Source organism: Arvicanthis niloticus, chromosome 26 (genome assembly GCF_011762505.2).
Source record: "Arvicanthis niloticus isolate mArvNil1 chromosome 26, mArvNil1.pat.X, whole genome shotgun sequence".
NCBI classification, from domain to species: domain Eukaryota; kingdom Metazoa; phylum Chordata; class Mammalia; order Rodentia; family Muridae; genus Arvicanthis; species Arvicanthis niloticus.
Window position 1 is genome coordinate 23,735,581 of NC_133434.1, and position 13,616 is coordinate 23,749,196.

Genomic DNA, 13,616 nt, shown 5'->3' on the forward strand with positions numbered 1-13,616 from the left:
ATTGGGTAATTTGGTAAAGAGTCAGGAGGCCCCTTTCAGACTGACAAACATACCTATACCATAAATTTGCATGGTATTTCTAGATTTTTTTTGAAAGTCTTCTAACATATATTTGCAGAGTCAAGAATAAACACAATTTCTGCTCTGCAGAAAACTTGAACATAAAACTATTTCTCCTCCCATATTGGAAATTTAAATATCTAAGTTTAAGCTAGAACAACTTCTTGCTACTAATCTACATGTAGAATATTTATACTCCACAGAAATACATCAGCTTCTATCTCAAAACTACTTTAACTAATTTGTTTTCACACCAAAGATCAGCATGTACCCAAACATATTCCTGGCATCCCAACTATCTGAAAACATTAAATCTTACAATTTAGTATTAACTTCATTAGTCTTCAAATGACTTCCAAAGAGAGACAACTCAAGTCTTTAAAGTTGCTCATTAAACAATTACTTATACTGATAAGCCAAACAAGAATCAAATACATGGACACAATCTAAAATTCTAAAAGAGAAAAAAATATTAATGGGCTATTATATTACTATAATAGCATTAACAGAAGTTAGATATAATGGCATGACAGAGTACAGGGGATAGTATCAAACATAAATGCCTCTCACATAAAGCAATGTCACCCATAGAGGCTGGATAACTACAAATGACAGAGTAGAAAGCACAACCAAAAATTGAAACACAGAGAAGTCAAGAGGGCAGTTTCATAAACCTCCAATCTGCCTTTGAAGTTTCTCCAAATAGTTTTGTTTTAAATATTTCAGAGATAGAAGACAGATAAAATGAAAGAATGGTAGGCTTATAATGAAGCAAATGTATTATTTATATTATAAAGCAGACCTGACTTTTTTCTGTATCTGCCAAGCTGCAATAAGATTAATTAGCAAGCAGAGGTCCAGGTAAATGAAAACTAGTTAACAACCCCCTCCCCTCTTTCTTCCCATCAACCAAAGAACACACGCAGGCTGGACCTAGGCCTCCCTGAACATATGTAGCAGATGTGCAGCTTGGTCTTGGATGGGTACAAAACAATTGGACAGGAGCTATCCCAAAAGCTGTTGCCTGTATGTGGGATTGTTCTTCCAGCTGGGCTGCCTTGTCTGGCCTCAGTGGGAAAGGATGCACCCAGCCTTGAAGACCTGATGTGCCTGGGTGAAGAGATACCCGAGGGAGCCCTCATTAAAATAAACAATCTTACTGAAAGACTTTAAAAGGACAATTGCCACCCCACGCCTGTCTGGTTTAGATTTCAGAGTAGCTAAGCAGTTACTCTCTTCAGCAAACTTCCTAATCCACTAGGCTCAAGGGAGACCCATCATTTCCTATGCCTGACCTTCCTATCACAGCTCCGGGCATTCAAATCATAGCATTCATCCATGCCAAGTTTCAACACTATGCACTTAACTCTTTGGAACCACAACTGAACTAAAAGCTCTGTGAAAGCCAGGAATGGTATTTTCTGTTTAATCTTTTGTACTCTGTGCCTGCATTTATTATAGATAGCACATGACAGGTACTAAATCATTCTTTATAGAAAGAATATATGAAGAGAAATTACAGCCACTCAAGATACAAGCAAATCTGGTATTTCATTTCATTTTGTTTTGTTTTACTTTATTTTGTGTGTGTGTGTGTGTATATGCGTGTGTATGTGAATGTTTATTTGTGTGTGTGTGCTGGCAGAGGCCAAATGAAGACAACAGATACCCTAGAACTAGAGTTAGAAGCACTTTTGATAATATAAATTAAGTAGAATGTAGATTAAATAATGCAAAATATTCTTACTATGGTTTTTTCCATCACAGAGATAAATACTTTTTATCATTCAAGCATTGTAACTACAATACATGGGCTACTTGAAATGAAAATCATGTATGATCCCAAAGGCAACTGCATAAGTCAGTCTTTTCCTGCTAAAATATAAGCAAGCTTCAAAGTTCGTTAGAGGTAAGAACAATGACTGTGTACTGCTCAACAGACCAATGAACGATGTCACAAAGACAACCAAACAAAGCCCCCGATTTTTCCTATGAACTTGTTTTGTCTCTACTTTAGTAATAACAACAAAAAGCCCTAACATCTATAAATTCTACTCCACAGGCCCAAAAAGGAAAGAGAAGGAAAAGCCAGAGAAAACTACATAATTTTTTTAAACAGATGAAAATGAGGAAAAATTCAGAGAAGAAAACAAGGTTTTTTGTTGGAATCTAATTTAAAAAGAAATACACTAAGCTTGAGGCTTGAGGCAAAGCTTGGCTCACCCTGGCACTAACCCTCCTGTATTATGAGCACATTTCCTGCTCCTTGCCCCCACTTCAGCTGTTTCTGGGGATAAACTAAGGTGCTTTCTTGTTTAAGGTTCACACATGGGTATACTGTATTTCCACCATTTCTATCCCCTCCCCCTCTCTCCTATGTAGGAGCCTTAATTGTTACTAGGACCACAAGAGGCAAGATCTGTCTCTGCGGTGCACATTAAAGGGTTTAAATGATGAACACTGGAACCCCTGGAACCTCAGCACGAGACAGCACTGGGGATAACTCCACAGAAGCCTGAGGGTGGTGCAAATTCTCCTGCAGCTGTGCAATGAACTGAAAAGGACAAAAATAAAAACTTTTAAAATCCTGTCAGGCTTCCCTGAGGAAGAACTACTGACCACAGACCTGTCCGGCTTCCCTGAGGAAGAAGTACTGACCACAGACCTGTCCGGCTTCCCTGAGGAAGAAGTACTGACCACAGACCTGTCCGGCTTCCCTGAGGAAGAAGTACTGACCACAGACCTGTCAGGCTTCCCTGAGGAAGAACTACTGACCACAGACCTGTCCGACTTCCCTGAGGAAGAACTACTGACCACAGACCTGTCCGGCTTCCCTGAGGAAGAACTACTGACCACAGACCTGTCAGGCTTCCCTGAGGAAGAACTACTGACCACAGACCTGGTCATTTTTCACTAAATCTGGCTCTCCTTCCTAGTGACAGTGTTTTTCCACGTAGAGACTCTAAAGTGTTATTTATGATGAATATTTATGAACAACAACAAAGTAAACTTTCAAATGAAACCAATACTAGTTCAAGGCTCACAGCTACTTTCTAATTGCTCTATCTAGCTCCTTAAGACTAAACTCATCTTTAGAAACACTATGTTTATGTCCAAAGAATATACTTCTGGGAGAGTCAAGATAACCAGAATCAGCATGAGAATAGTTTATACTAAATGGAACCCAGAAAGAGCACAGCAAACAAATCTATAAACATGCAGTGAGCTGACATCACAAAACCTTAGTAAATCATTGTCTGTGACAGGAAAAAAAAAATGTAGCTGAACTGGAACAACACAGGATACCTGTACCTAGATCATTTCTGTAAAGAGTAGTAGGTGCAGCAATTACTACTGCTAAAATTTACTATGATTGATCTTTTAAATACTTGAGCTAAATTATAGACTACTACTTGTACCTTATCATAAATCCTGCTTTCAATTCTAGAGACGATACATAGGGTTTACCTTGTATATCAATTCATCTTGATTGATAGAGGATATGTTAAGAAGCATGACTTGAGTTACTTGGAAAGAAACATAAATCAAACATATCTTCCATAGGTCATGAAACAGCAGTAGTAATGTATCTGCTAACCAGAGTCTAGTGCAGTGATTCTGAATTACTATAAACACCCCTGCTCCAACTCCCAAGCAACATCTAGCAATAGCTAAAGACATTTTGGTGGGGGATATAGTACTCCTGGTAGCCGCACATACCGTGAAACTACCTATAGCCCTCAACTATCCCTATTACCTGAGCAATTATCAACAATGCTACAGCAAGTCAGGACGTGAATCCAGGTCTTCAGTCACATAGCATCACATGTGTCTTCAGTTCTCCTTCCTGATCAATTTCTCTCAGAGACACGGCAGTTTTCTGTAATGTGACTGAAGTACTAGAACTAGGGAATCAGTTTCATTACACTAATATTTTCTGTGATCACAAACATAATAGGCTGCACACACACACACACACACACACACACACACACACAACTCTTAAATATATTGAAGGACTAAAACCCTGTCCATACTCTCTTCAACAAAGCATATTTCTTTATTTCTTTACTATCAAGCAACCTGAGTAACTTTAATCTTCCAAATATATAACCTCTCATACTTTTTCTTTTATTGATGTATCTGAAAAGAGTAGCACATCTTATCTTTATACTTTTATTGATGTATACTTATATATCAATCGATTAAGAAATTCAAATATTTAAAGGCCTTAATATTCATGCCATTAATACTGACAGTGAGAACAGAAACTGGAGCTGCAAGTGTTATTATAAAGAGAATCAAGTAAACTCAGGCTTTCTAAAAGATAATCAACAGTATAAAACTATTAAATAACTAATATGAAACTAAACAAACCACATTAACTATAGTAGGAAATGCTACCATGTAGCAACAATAACAGAAACATGTAACAATGCCTTTTGAATGATGAGTCAGAAACTGAACCTAGATCACATACTTCAGTGGCTCAAACATGTATATAATTTTTAAAGTCCTAATAAAATTATTTCTACCTAAGGTGTTTCTTAGAATATCTTTTAAAAATTCAGGAAACATTATATACAGAAGATTAGAATCAGATACAGAAGTACTGCTGATACTTTAAAGATTTGCTCTACTTTTTAGAGCAGTGTTATGCAAACAGACACAATATGGCTGCAGAACAAACTGTAGGAACCAAATGATGTTCTCCTACAGAGTTAAATTACACAGAAACAACTGAACTCATGTTGTAAACCAGGTTATCAAGAGAGAGGTCCCTATACCAGTCTTTAATGGATGGAGCTGGGGGCAGTCTTCAATGTGAGCATTAAGACAGCACGTGGATCATTCGGATGTCACACATGAACACCAAGGCATTTTACAAAGCAGTGTTAGTTTTTATAAGTCACTTCTCAATGTTAGAAACATGGCCCAAATCCAATAGCAAGTCGCTGAAGGTCTGAACATTTGCATAAGTAAAATTTTCCTTTTACCAATAAGCACAGTTTGTATAAACACTAACTCAGTGTCTATCTACAGCATGGTTTTCTAAGAAGATAATTTGTTTGAGATCTTAACTCTAGACTCCATGGGCTATATGAGGGGTCCCATCAACCTTTGTCTTCACATCAAAAATATTAACTATCTGTCATTGCTACCTAACGTCTATTAAGTGACTTAGAAAAACCCATGAAGCTTAATACTCAATACAAGGTTATTATAATACACAGTACTCTGAAAAAAAATACTAAGTTAATTTATACTATTATTCAATTTACCACATTTCATTTCATTTTGGCAGAGAGGCAAATAGATATAGACAAACGAACAGGTTTTAAATAGAAAGAATTTGGTTGTTTATATAGAAGATTTCTATTATTTTATTTGCTAATACGAAAAAAGAATATGAAAGTATGTAGCAGAATTTTTCCCTAATTGATTGATTGGTAATAAAGATGGCAAGAAGCCAATCACTGGTCGAGGAGGAGGCAGGCCTTCCCGGTCCAGGAGAGGAAGAGGAGCCCCTTTGGACAGAGAGGCAGGAGCAAAGCAGATAAGGATGTAGACAGGGACTGTTAGATCCGATGGCAGATTTCTAACAGAATAACTGATGAATTTAGGATGATAGATTCGGCACCCAGCAATTGTTTTATCTATTGATTCTAAACTAAGATTGTCTGGTGTTTTCCATTTTACTGTGACTCAATTGAGAACCTCAGTGATGCACGGGTTGGCGAGAGTGCGCCCCCAGGCGGCCGCAGATATTTGGGATTGCTGGTAAGTTTGGCAGCACTAACCTCAGAGGTTGGATGACTGGGTACAGAGGTTCAGCCAGCAGGAAGTTTGGTGGACTGCCACATGGGGATAGCCATGGGGGCAGGGAGACCACAGCAGCCGGAGCGTAGCCGGCAATAGCGTGGATTGAATTTTCTTAATTATAACACACAACAAAGGTATAACTTCCTCTTTTAAATTTCAGAGACTTTTGGTTTTTAAAAAATTATATTTATTTATATACCCATTCACTCATATATTTGTATAGGGGTTATAAAGAATGTGTTCATGTGTGGAGATGTGTAATATACATTATACTGGAAAACTGTCAGGCGCAGGCTGAGATTATTGAGAATCTGGGCCCCTCACTTCAGATTCAAGCATGTTTAAGTCAGGTGTCCTCCAACACCCCTTGTCTGGTGGTGGGCAACCCAAACCAGAACTCTGTGACAGGAAAGGATAACAGAAAACCCAAGAGGAAAAACACTGTACCCTTGAGAACAGTTAGAAAATAAACAATTTCCAACAGAGGCTAGTAGTGTTTATAACGATGACATAAAAATCCCTGCAGTAGAAAAAGCAGCTCATCCACAAGAGAAAGGGCAATTGGGAAATCCAGCTGACTCTTAAACTTCCCAAGACAACTGTTTCTGCTGTACATTGTGAGGGTTAGATTTGATGATGCTATTACTATCTGTTGCTATTTGTTCTTTTAATTGGAAGTCCTGCCCAAGGGGTGCTTTGCTCTGCTTTGGACTCGCCCTATTGGGAACTTCATCTGGCTGCCTTAAAGAAGAGTGTAAGAAATAACATCGTAGATTGTTCTCCAAACTGTGTAGTAAGAAGTCAACTGCCAGTACCTTTATCTGCTGGCCCACCTCACTTGCCCAGTTTTTTGTTTTCTAAAACAAGGTTTCACTTTATGTGCTGTCTTACAAGTCACTCATACAGCCCTAGATGGTCTTTAACTTATGGTGACTCTCCTTTCTCAGCCTCCTAAGTGGCGGAATTTCAGGTATGTACCACCAAAATCAGGTTGTCAAAGATAATTTTTAATAGCATTCTCATCAAAATCCATTGATAGTGTGTATCAATAAAACCTTGCCTGCTTGTACTTACTGTGCTTTATAAATTATTCAAGTATAAAGGATTAGATTAGAAATGAGGGAGGAGAAAAGAGGGGAAAGAATGAGTAAACAAAACTCATGTATCATAGTTATTTATGATAACAAGAATTATAAAAATAAAATTAACCAAAGTCCTTAAAATGAGCAGAAGAGTATAAGATGCAGGCAAAACAAGTAGGATTTTATAGGGCATCAAATGTAAAGAGAGAGAGAGAGAGAGAGAGAGAGAGAGAGAGAGAGAGAGAGAGAGAGAGAGAGGAGAAGAGAGATGAGAAATCTCTTGAAGTAATAGTTTAGTAGTCACTGAACTCAAAATAGAAAGGGCCTATGTATAAAATTTGTATTTAATGAGACTAAGGATAAGAACACACCTCATCCTATGTTTTGTATCTTCACTCTCCGATTCTTCAGAACTTCTGTGCTTATCTGGATCTGGAAGTGTGCTTGGATCAAATCCACCATCATCTTCATCACTCCAGTCCAGAAAGGCTTCCTCTTCATCTTTGGCCTAAGAAAACACAAGGAGAATCATGATGTTAAAAAAAAACAAATGATAATGGGAGAATCTTGACATAAAAGGCTAGCTGACAATAGTCAACTTTCAGTACAGACTCAAATACTCCTCTGATATTCCCAAATTAGAAGAATTCATTATAAAGGCCTGAAACAAGACTTAGAATTTCAACATTTCTAAAGAAAAAAAAAAAACTGTATTATTTCAAAATTACAATAAAATATAATCCAGAAAGTATAACTCTATTGAGTTCCTTTAACTTACAAGAAGTGATCAGTTTTACTTTTTTCATATAACTTACTTATCAAAAAAGCATGATGTCTAATTCTCTTACACACACACACACACACACACACACAGAGAGAGAGAGAGAGAGAGAGAGAGAGAGAGAGAGAGAGAGAGAGAGAGAGAGAGAACGCTCAAAACTACTAGAAGTTGAAAATATCAAAGACCAGAAATGAGAACATATTTGTCTGATTTTTATGACAAATGTCTAAATTTAAAAATGCAATCAGATCTATAAGATCTGGAATGTCAGTGTAGAAATAAAACGACTAAGAACATTAGGGAAGCAAAGGGTAGTGGCCCTCTAAGCCTCCTATGAGCACAGTGGGTGGGCAAGGACTGAATAATGCAAGAATGAGCAACTACACATTCAAGGGATGGGCATCATTTGTATCAAGATGGTTTCTGGAATATTAGTTCCGCCACCTGGTATTTAGACACAAATCTGCTACATGATACATATATATATATATATATATATATATATATATATATATATATATATATATCAGGTATGACAAATCTAATGTTTTTTATGCAAGTGATTAAGGCTAATAATGAGTAAACTAATTTGTTCACTATATTTGTTAAGTTTTTGGCCATTATTTCTTTACACATTTAAGCCACTTTCTCACCTATACAAATAGGATTATGTACAAATGTATACTGGACTTCTTTAGGAGTCTCCCACGCTCTATTCATTGTTCTTCATTTTTTGTTCTAACTCTGAATAGGCTTATTTGTAGAAGATCTTCCGGTGACCTATCCTTTTCTCCTGATACTGTGCTTCAGGCTCTCTAGCAAATACAGATGATTAATTACACATTTAGTTCTAGGATGTCCTGGTTGTTGTTTTCTTTCATGGTTTTTATATAGTTAGCATTGTTCTGTGGAGATTACCTGTTACTCAACAGTATTTTACTTTTCTTTAATTTGTTGAACACCTTTTTCTTTATTTCTTTAAATAATTGGTCTATGCTAAATTTCAAGGTAGCTAAGATGCTGTTTCTACTGATTACCTTTTTCTTATTTATGAATTATATACATACCTGCTACTAATCACACGTCTGATATTTTTATAAATAGGGTACTGTAAACAACGTACTACAGAAACACTAGATTTTGTCCCATTTTCTATAAATAGATGATTTTATATTAAATATGAATTAATCCATGGTAGGTATGTAGATGCATATTTGTTTTTAAAGCAAAATGTTTTAAAGGTCCCTCTTGAGTCTGTAAAATGTGGAACTTGACCAAATATTTAGGCAGTTGGTCCTACCTCCTCAACTGGCTTCCGGGGGTCTCTCTAATTTCTAGCTGTTCTTTTGGCTTTGAGAGTCATCTATAATCTCAACAGTTCAAATAAATTACTTTGTTCAACTATATAACATCTACCATTTAGTATGGCTTTTAGCATTAATTCTCTTAATTTAATAAAACAAAAATATATTAGTAGGTGAGCTGTGGTAATAAGATCTCACTTGATATTCCAATGTAAATATTTATAAGAAAATGGTAATTGAGAATAAGATTTTACTGTCAAACAGGTATTATTTGAATTTGTAATAATCAATACTTAGGCCTTGCTACTTTCTAGCCAGTCAGATCATACCCATCATACTGTCTGTTCTGAACTACACTCCATTTATGACAATGACAAATGAATTCAAGGTAGCAACTCTTTTCAGAAACACAATTTCTAACTACTATCAATTTAGAAAAATTAGAATAAAAGACATTTTAATACTAATCTTTTCTGTCTCTTGGTCTCTTCTTAGGAAGACTAGAAATCTATAACTACAAACTGTGTAACACCTGTACTACAAAAAGGTATGCTGCACGCCTACTGTTCTTATTTAAAACACAATTTTTACTGCAAAAACAAAAATGCTATAAAGTTACTCCTAAATTTCTGGGAAGTTTTAACTTGGATGTATATTCTCAAAGAAAATGTTCTGTCTTTTTGTGATTTCATGAATTGTTTAAAAGATAGTTTGTAAATATAATACCATCACCGTATTTCCTTGTAGACTCATTTTCATTAGAAACAACACAAATATACTGTTGTGCATCTATCAACTCACAACTGATTGTAAAATGTCACTGTGTTTGCAGAAGCTCCTGAGGGAAAGCACTTAAGGGAAGTAATTAACTAAATTAGTACAATAGAAATGAAACAAAAAAGGTCACTGAAGAATAAAAAATTTGGGGATGACATCAGTACTTTTAAAAGTAGGAGGCATGACAGTGGCAGTGTAAATCCCAGCACTCAGGAGGCAGAGGCAGGCGGATCTCTGTTGAGTTTGAGGCCAGAGTTAAGTTCCAGGGCAGCCAAAGCTACACAGAGAAACCTTGTCTCCAAAACCCAACCAGAGACCTAAGAACTAGCAAGCTCTTTCTACTGCTACCACTGAAGGATCTAGATCAGGTTCATTTTCTCTGCCCATTAACAAATTAAAAGGAGGGAACAATCTAAATCTAAATCACAACAGGCAGTAGCCCAGAAACTCTCAGATGCAACAGACAAAATTAGCCCATGAAGAAAGGCTTTTGCGAGGTATGAGGAGGCATGCACTGCAAGGCCTACACACAAAGAAAGACCTACAAAGGAGAGGGAATATCCCGGGCTCAAACTCCAGGCCTCTCCTTGAGGACTAGGGCTTTTAAGGATCTTCTGCCTTCCACCCCTGAATTAGGATTCATCAATATGACAAGCTCACAACTCTGGCAAACATATCCTGATCTGTCCCTAAGCTTGGATAGTCCATCCTGTCAGCTTGACAAAAAGTCTATCAGGCTTTTTGTTTTAATCTGCTAGGTTTTTGTCTTCTCAGGTTGGAAGAATGAGGAAGAAGTCAGATGTCTTGGAAGTTCAGCATCTTTATTACCTTGCTATATTGTGACCCTTCTCCCTCTCCGTCTGCCTATTTAATCTCATTCCTACTCCCTCACTTCCATGTAAAATTATAGCAAAAGGCCAACTGTCTTCAGACCAGTAACTAGAGCATCAATAGACACTCAATGTTCTAACCCCTTAATTTTGGACTTCCAGTCTCAACAGTTGTTAAAAAAAAAAAAAATGTTTGGTTTTGAATTACCAATATATAGTTTTAATTTACCATCCCAAAGTGACTAAAGATGTACAAATTTCATTGTAAGAGAATCAATAAGCTTAAAACACAGTTGTATATATCAGATCCAAAAATAAATATGAATCCCTATAGTCTATAGAAGCAGGATAAGAAATATTGTGACGACATCTTACAAACATTCCAGAGTTTGAACACTTGTCTCCAATACCTGTCTCTTTTTATGTTGAAAAATCTGTGTTTATGTTACTGTTTGCAGTGTTAAAGGAAAAACTCTTGTGGATCATATCCTTGTATGCCCAACAATCTTCAGTATGTTCTTGATCAGAGGCTTTTACTCTTGATTCTAGACAACTGATCATGTCACAGAGCACAGGTGGAAGATGACGCAGACCCATCATTAGTGGGGAAGCCTAAACTATGAACAGCATCTGTCTACACAGGAGCAGCACAGCTCTTCTGTGTTGGTTTTCTCCACCTTTCCCTCCCTGCCCCCCCCCCCACTCTGTATCTTCACACCCGCCTCCCAAAACACAAATCAAACCTATTGGTTATTCAAGCTTAACCCTTCTTTAAAAACTTTCACATAGTTTTGTCTGCGTTTTTCAGAACCCAACAATATTTCCTGACACACTTTAAGTCACTTATAATACAATTCCATAATGATATTTTATTGCCTTGGATGTTAAAATCCCTAATGTTTTGATTAGTTCTAGTGAGACCATTGTTTCTTTCAGATATTTTGCTGACTGGCAAATTTATTTTCCCTTTTGTTTATAATGTAGATAGAACAAGAGGAAAAAGTTTATACATACATAGTACTTCCTAATTAACAGGTAATGAAATTTAAGATTGCTACAATATGTTTGAGTTTCTAGTTTATTTAGAACAGAACATCCCCAAAACAGTCACAAACTCAAAGTCTGAACTCTAGTACACAGCTTTAGTATCTTGAAGATGAATATAGACTCTTGTACACTGCTTACAGTTTGAGAATTGAAAATAAATCCTATAATGAAAAGCTAGTTTTAGATATGAAAGATAAACTTTGGAGCATATGAATGTCTTCTGACATAAATATTAGCTTAGAAAGGAACACATACTCAAATCTTACTTGGTATAAAAAAAAACAGTAAGTATCACAGTCAAATTCTAGATTAAAGATATGTAGTAACTATTTAGTGCTTAGTATGTACAATAAACACATGTGACCACATAATAACTGATTCTGGTAAAATTCTGACCTATGTTCTAAATTATATTTCTCCATTAATAGAGTCTGTAATATTCAGACACAGTTCTAATGTAAAGAAGAGAGGAATACATGTTCTACAGTTTACTTATAACTGAAGTGCTATGGAAGCTTAGCCAGTGGAGGGCGAGATCTAGCACCAGCCAGAACTGTAATAGTGCTTCATGTGAGAAGCATCATTTAAATTATGGTTAATAAATCAACAAAAAGGGATTGGAACAACCAGAGAAACCCCTAAAAGGGTGTTTTGAAAGATAGCATGACACAAGCAAAGACAAAGAATACAAACAATGTAGTGCAAGGTTGAATCTAGAAACATTACTAGAAAAAGCACTGCCTATCCCTTCTCCAAGCAGGTAGACTCCCAAAGTTCACAGCCTAAGAAGCAGAAGGCCAGCTAGATGTTAACTGTCATTGGTTCCCTTACCCAGGCTTTTTTTTTTTTCCATTGACAAGCTGATATACATGTGGCACAAATCTGAGCATGTATGGCGAGAACACACTGGAACAGTAGCAAACCCTAAGAAACTTAGGAAACACTGACTCTACCCTTGCAGCTGTGTAGATTTACTTCAGGTAAATTGTAACCTTACCATACAATTTTATTTTGGGGGAATTTAAACAGTAGTAATGTCTACTTAGGGAGTCTATAGACCAATGGGAAAAATAATATAGAGTGCTCTGTACAAAGCTTGGTAGTCAATGAAGATTCTTAACAAATGATGGAAGTAGTAATGCTTTTGTGTAACAGAAAGAAAATAACAGGACTGTTAATTCTAGATAAGCAGGCTGGACTTGAAATCCTGAGCTGACATATTTTCAAATTTCTGAGGAATCAAAATATCTATTGCTGTGTGACTTCTAGGGAGAATAGAATAGCTGTCTATTCACTCTAGATAGGGCACTGGTGCTAGGCCAAAAGAGCTATTACATCCAAGTTCAGTTAGTAAACCAGTGATTTTAATGGAATTACACACAACAGCACAGATGAGGGACTGATTACTTGCAGGAGGGTAGATGGCTGAAAGGCAGCTGTATCACCAAAAAGTTCATTCCAACACAGATAAAGACTCAGAAATCTGCATCCCTGGAGCTCCCTGCTAGCTAAGATGCAGTATCTTCTCTCTCTACTAATTGCTTACTGTATGCATTGGGGGGAGGGGAGGGGAGGGAGGACCCACTTTGAATCTTGTGGATTTTGTTTACTTTTTGCGTCCTAGGAGCTTCTCTCTTATCCTCCAGGAGTGAATGTTTCAACTGGGAGGAAATGCTACATAGCACTTATATTTAGTCACGATTAGCATTCATAGGTAAAGCTTATTAACATCACTATGCAATTCCAACACAGTGGTTTGATTATTAGGCTGCTGCTAATTTACCCCTTTCCCAAACAAGCACTTCTTCTTTCTCTAAGTCCTTTTCTCTTATTATCGCTTTAAATGAATAATGATGAAGGTGTATGTATATGTTCTTTTCATTTCTAATAGAAGTTATAGAGGGCTTAACCA

The 13,616-nt window shown here is 36.7% G+C and overlaps 1 protein-coding gene across 1 annotated transcript in view; it reads right to left on the reverse strand.

The window, feature by feature from the left end:
* Ddx10 (DEAD-box helicase 10) overlaps positions 1–13,616 on the reverse strand; it is a 137,622-nt gene that overhangs the window by 8,303 nt on the left and 115,703 nt on the right. Inside the window, exon 17 of the mRNA XM_076925203.1 lies at positions 7,337–7,473. Within this exon, the coding sequence (XP_076781318.1) occupies positions 7,337–7,473 (137 nt within the window). The remainder of the gene's footprint in view (positions 1–7,336; positions 7,474–13,616) is intronic.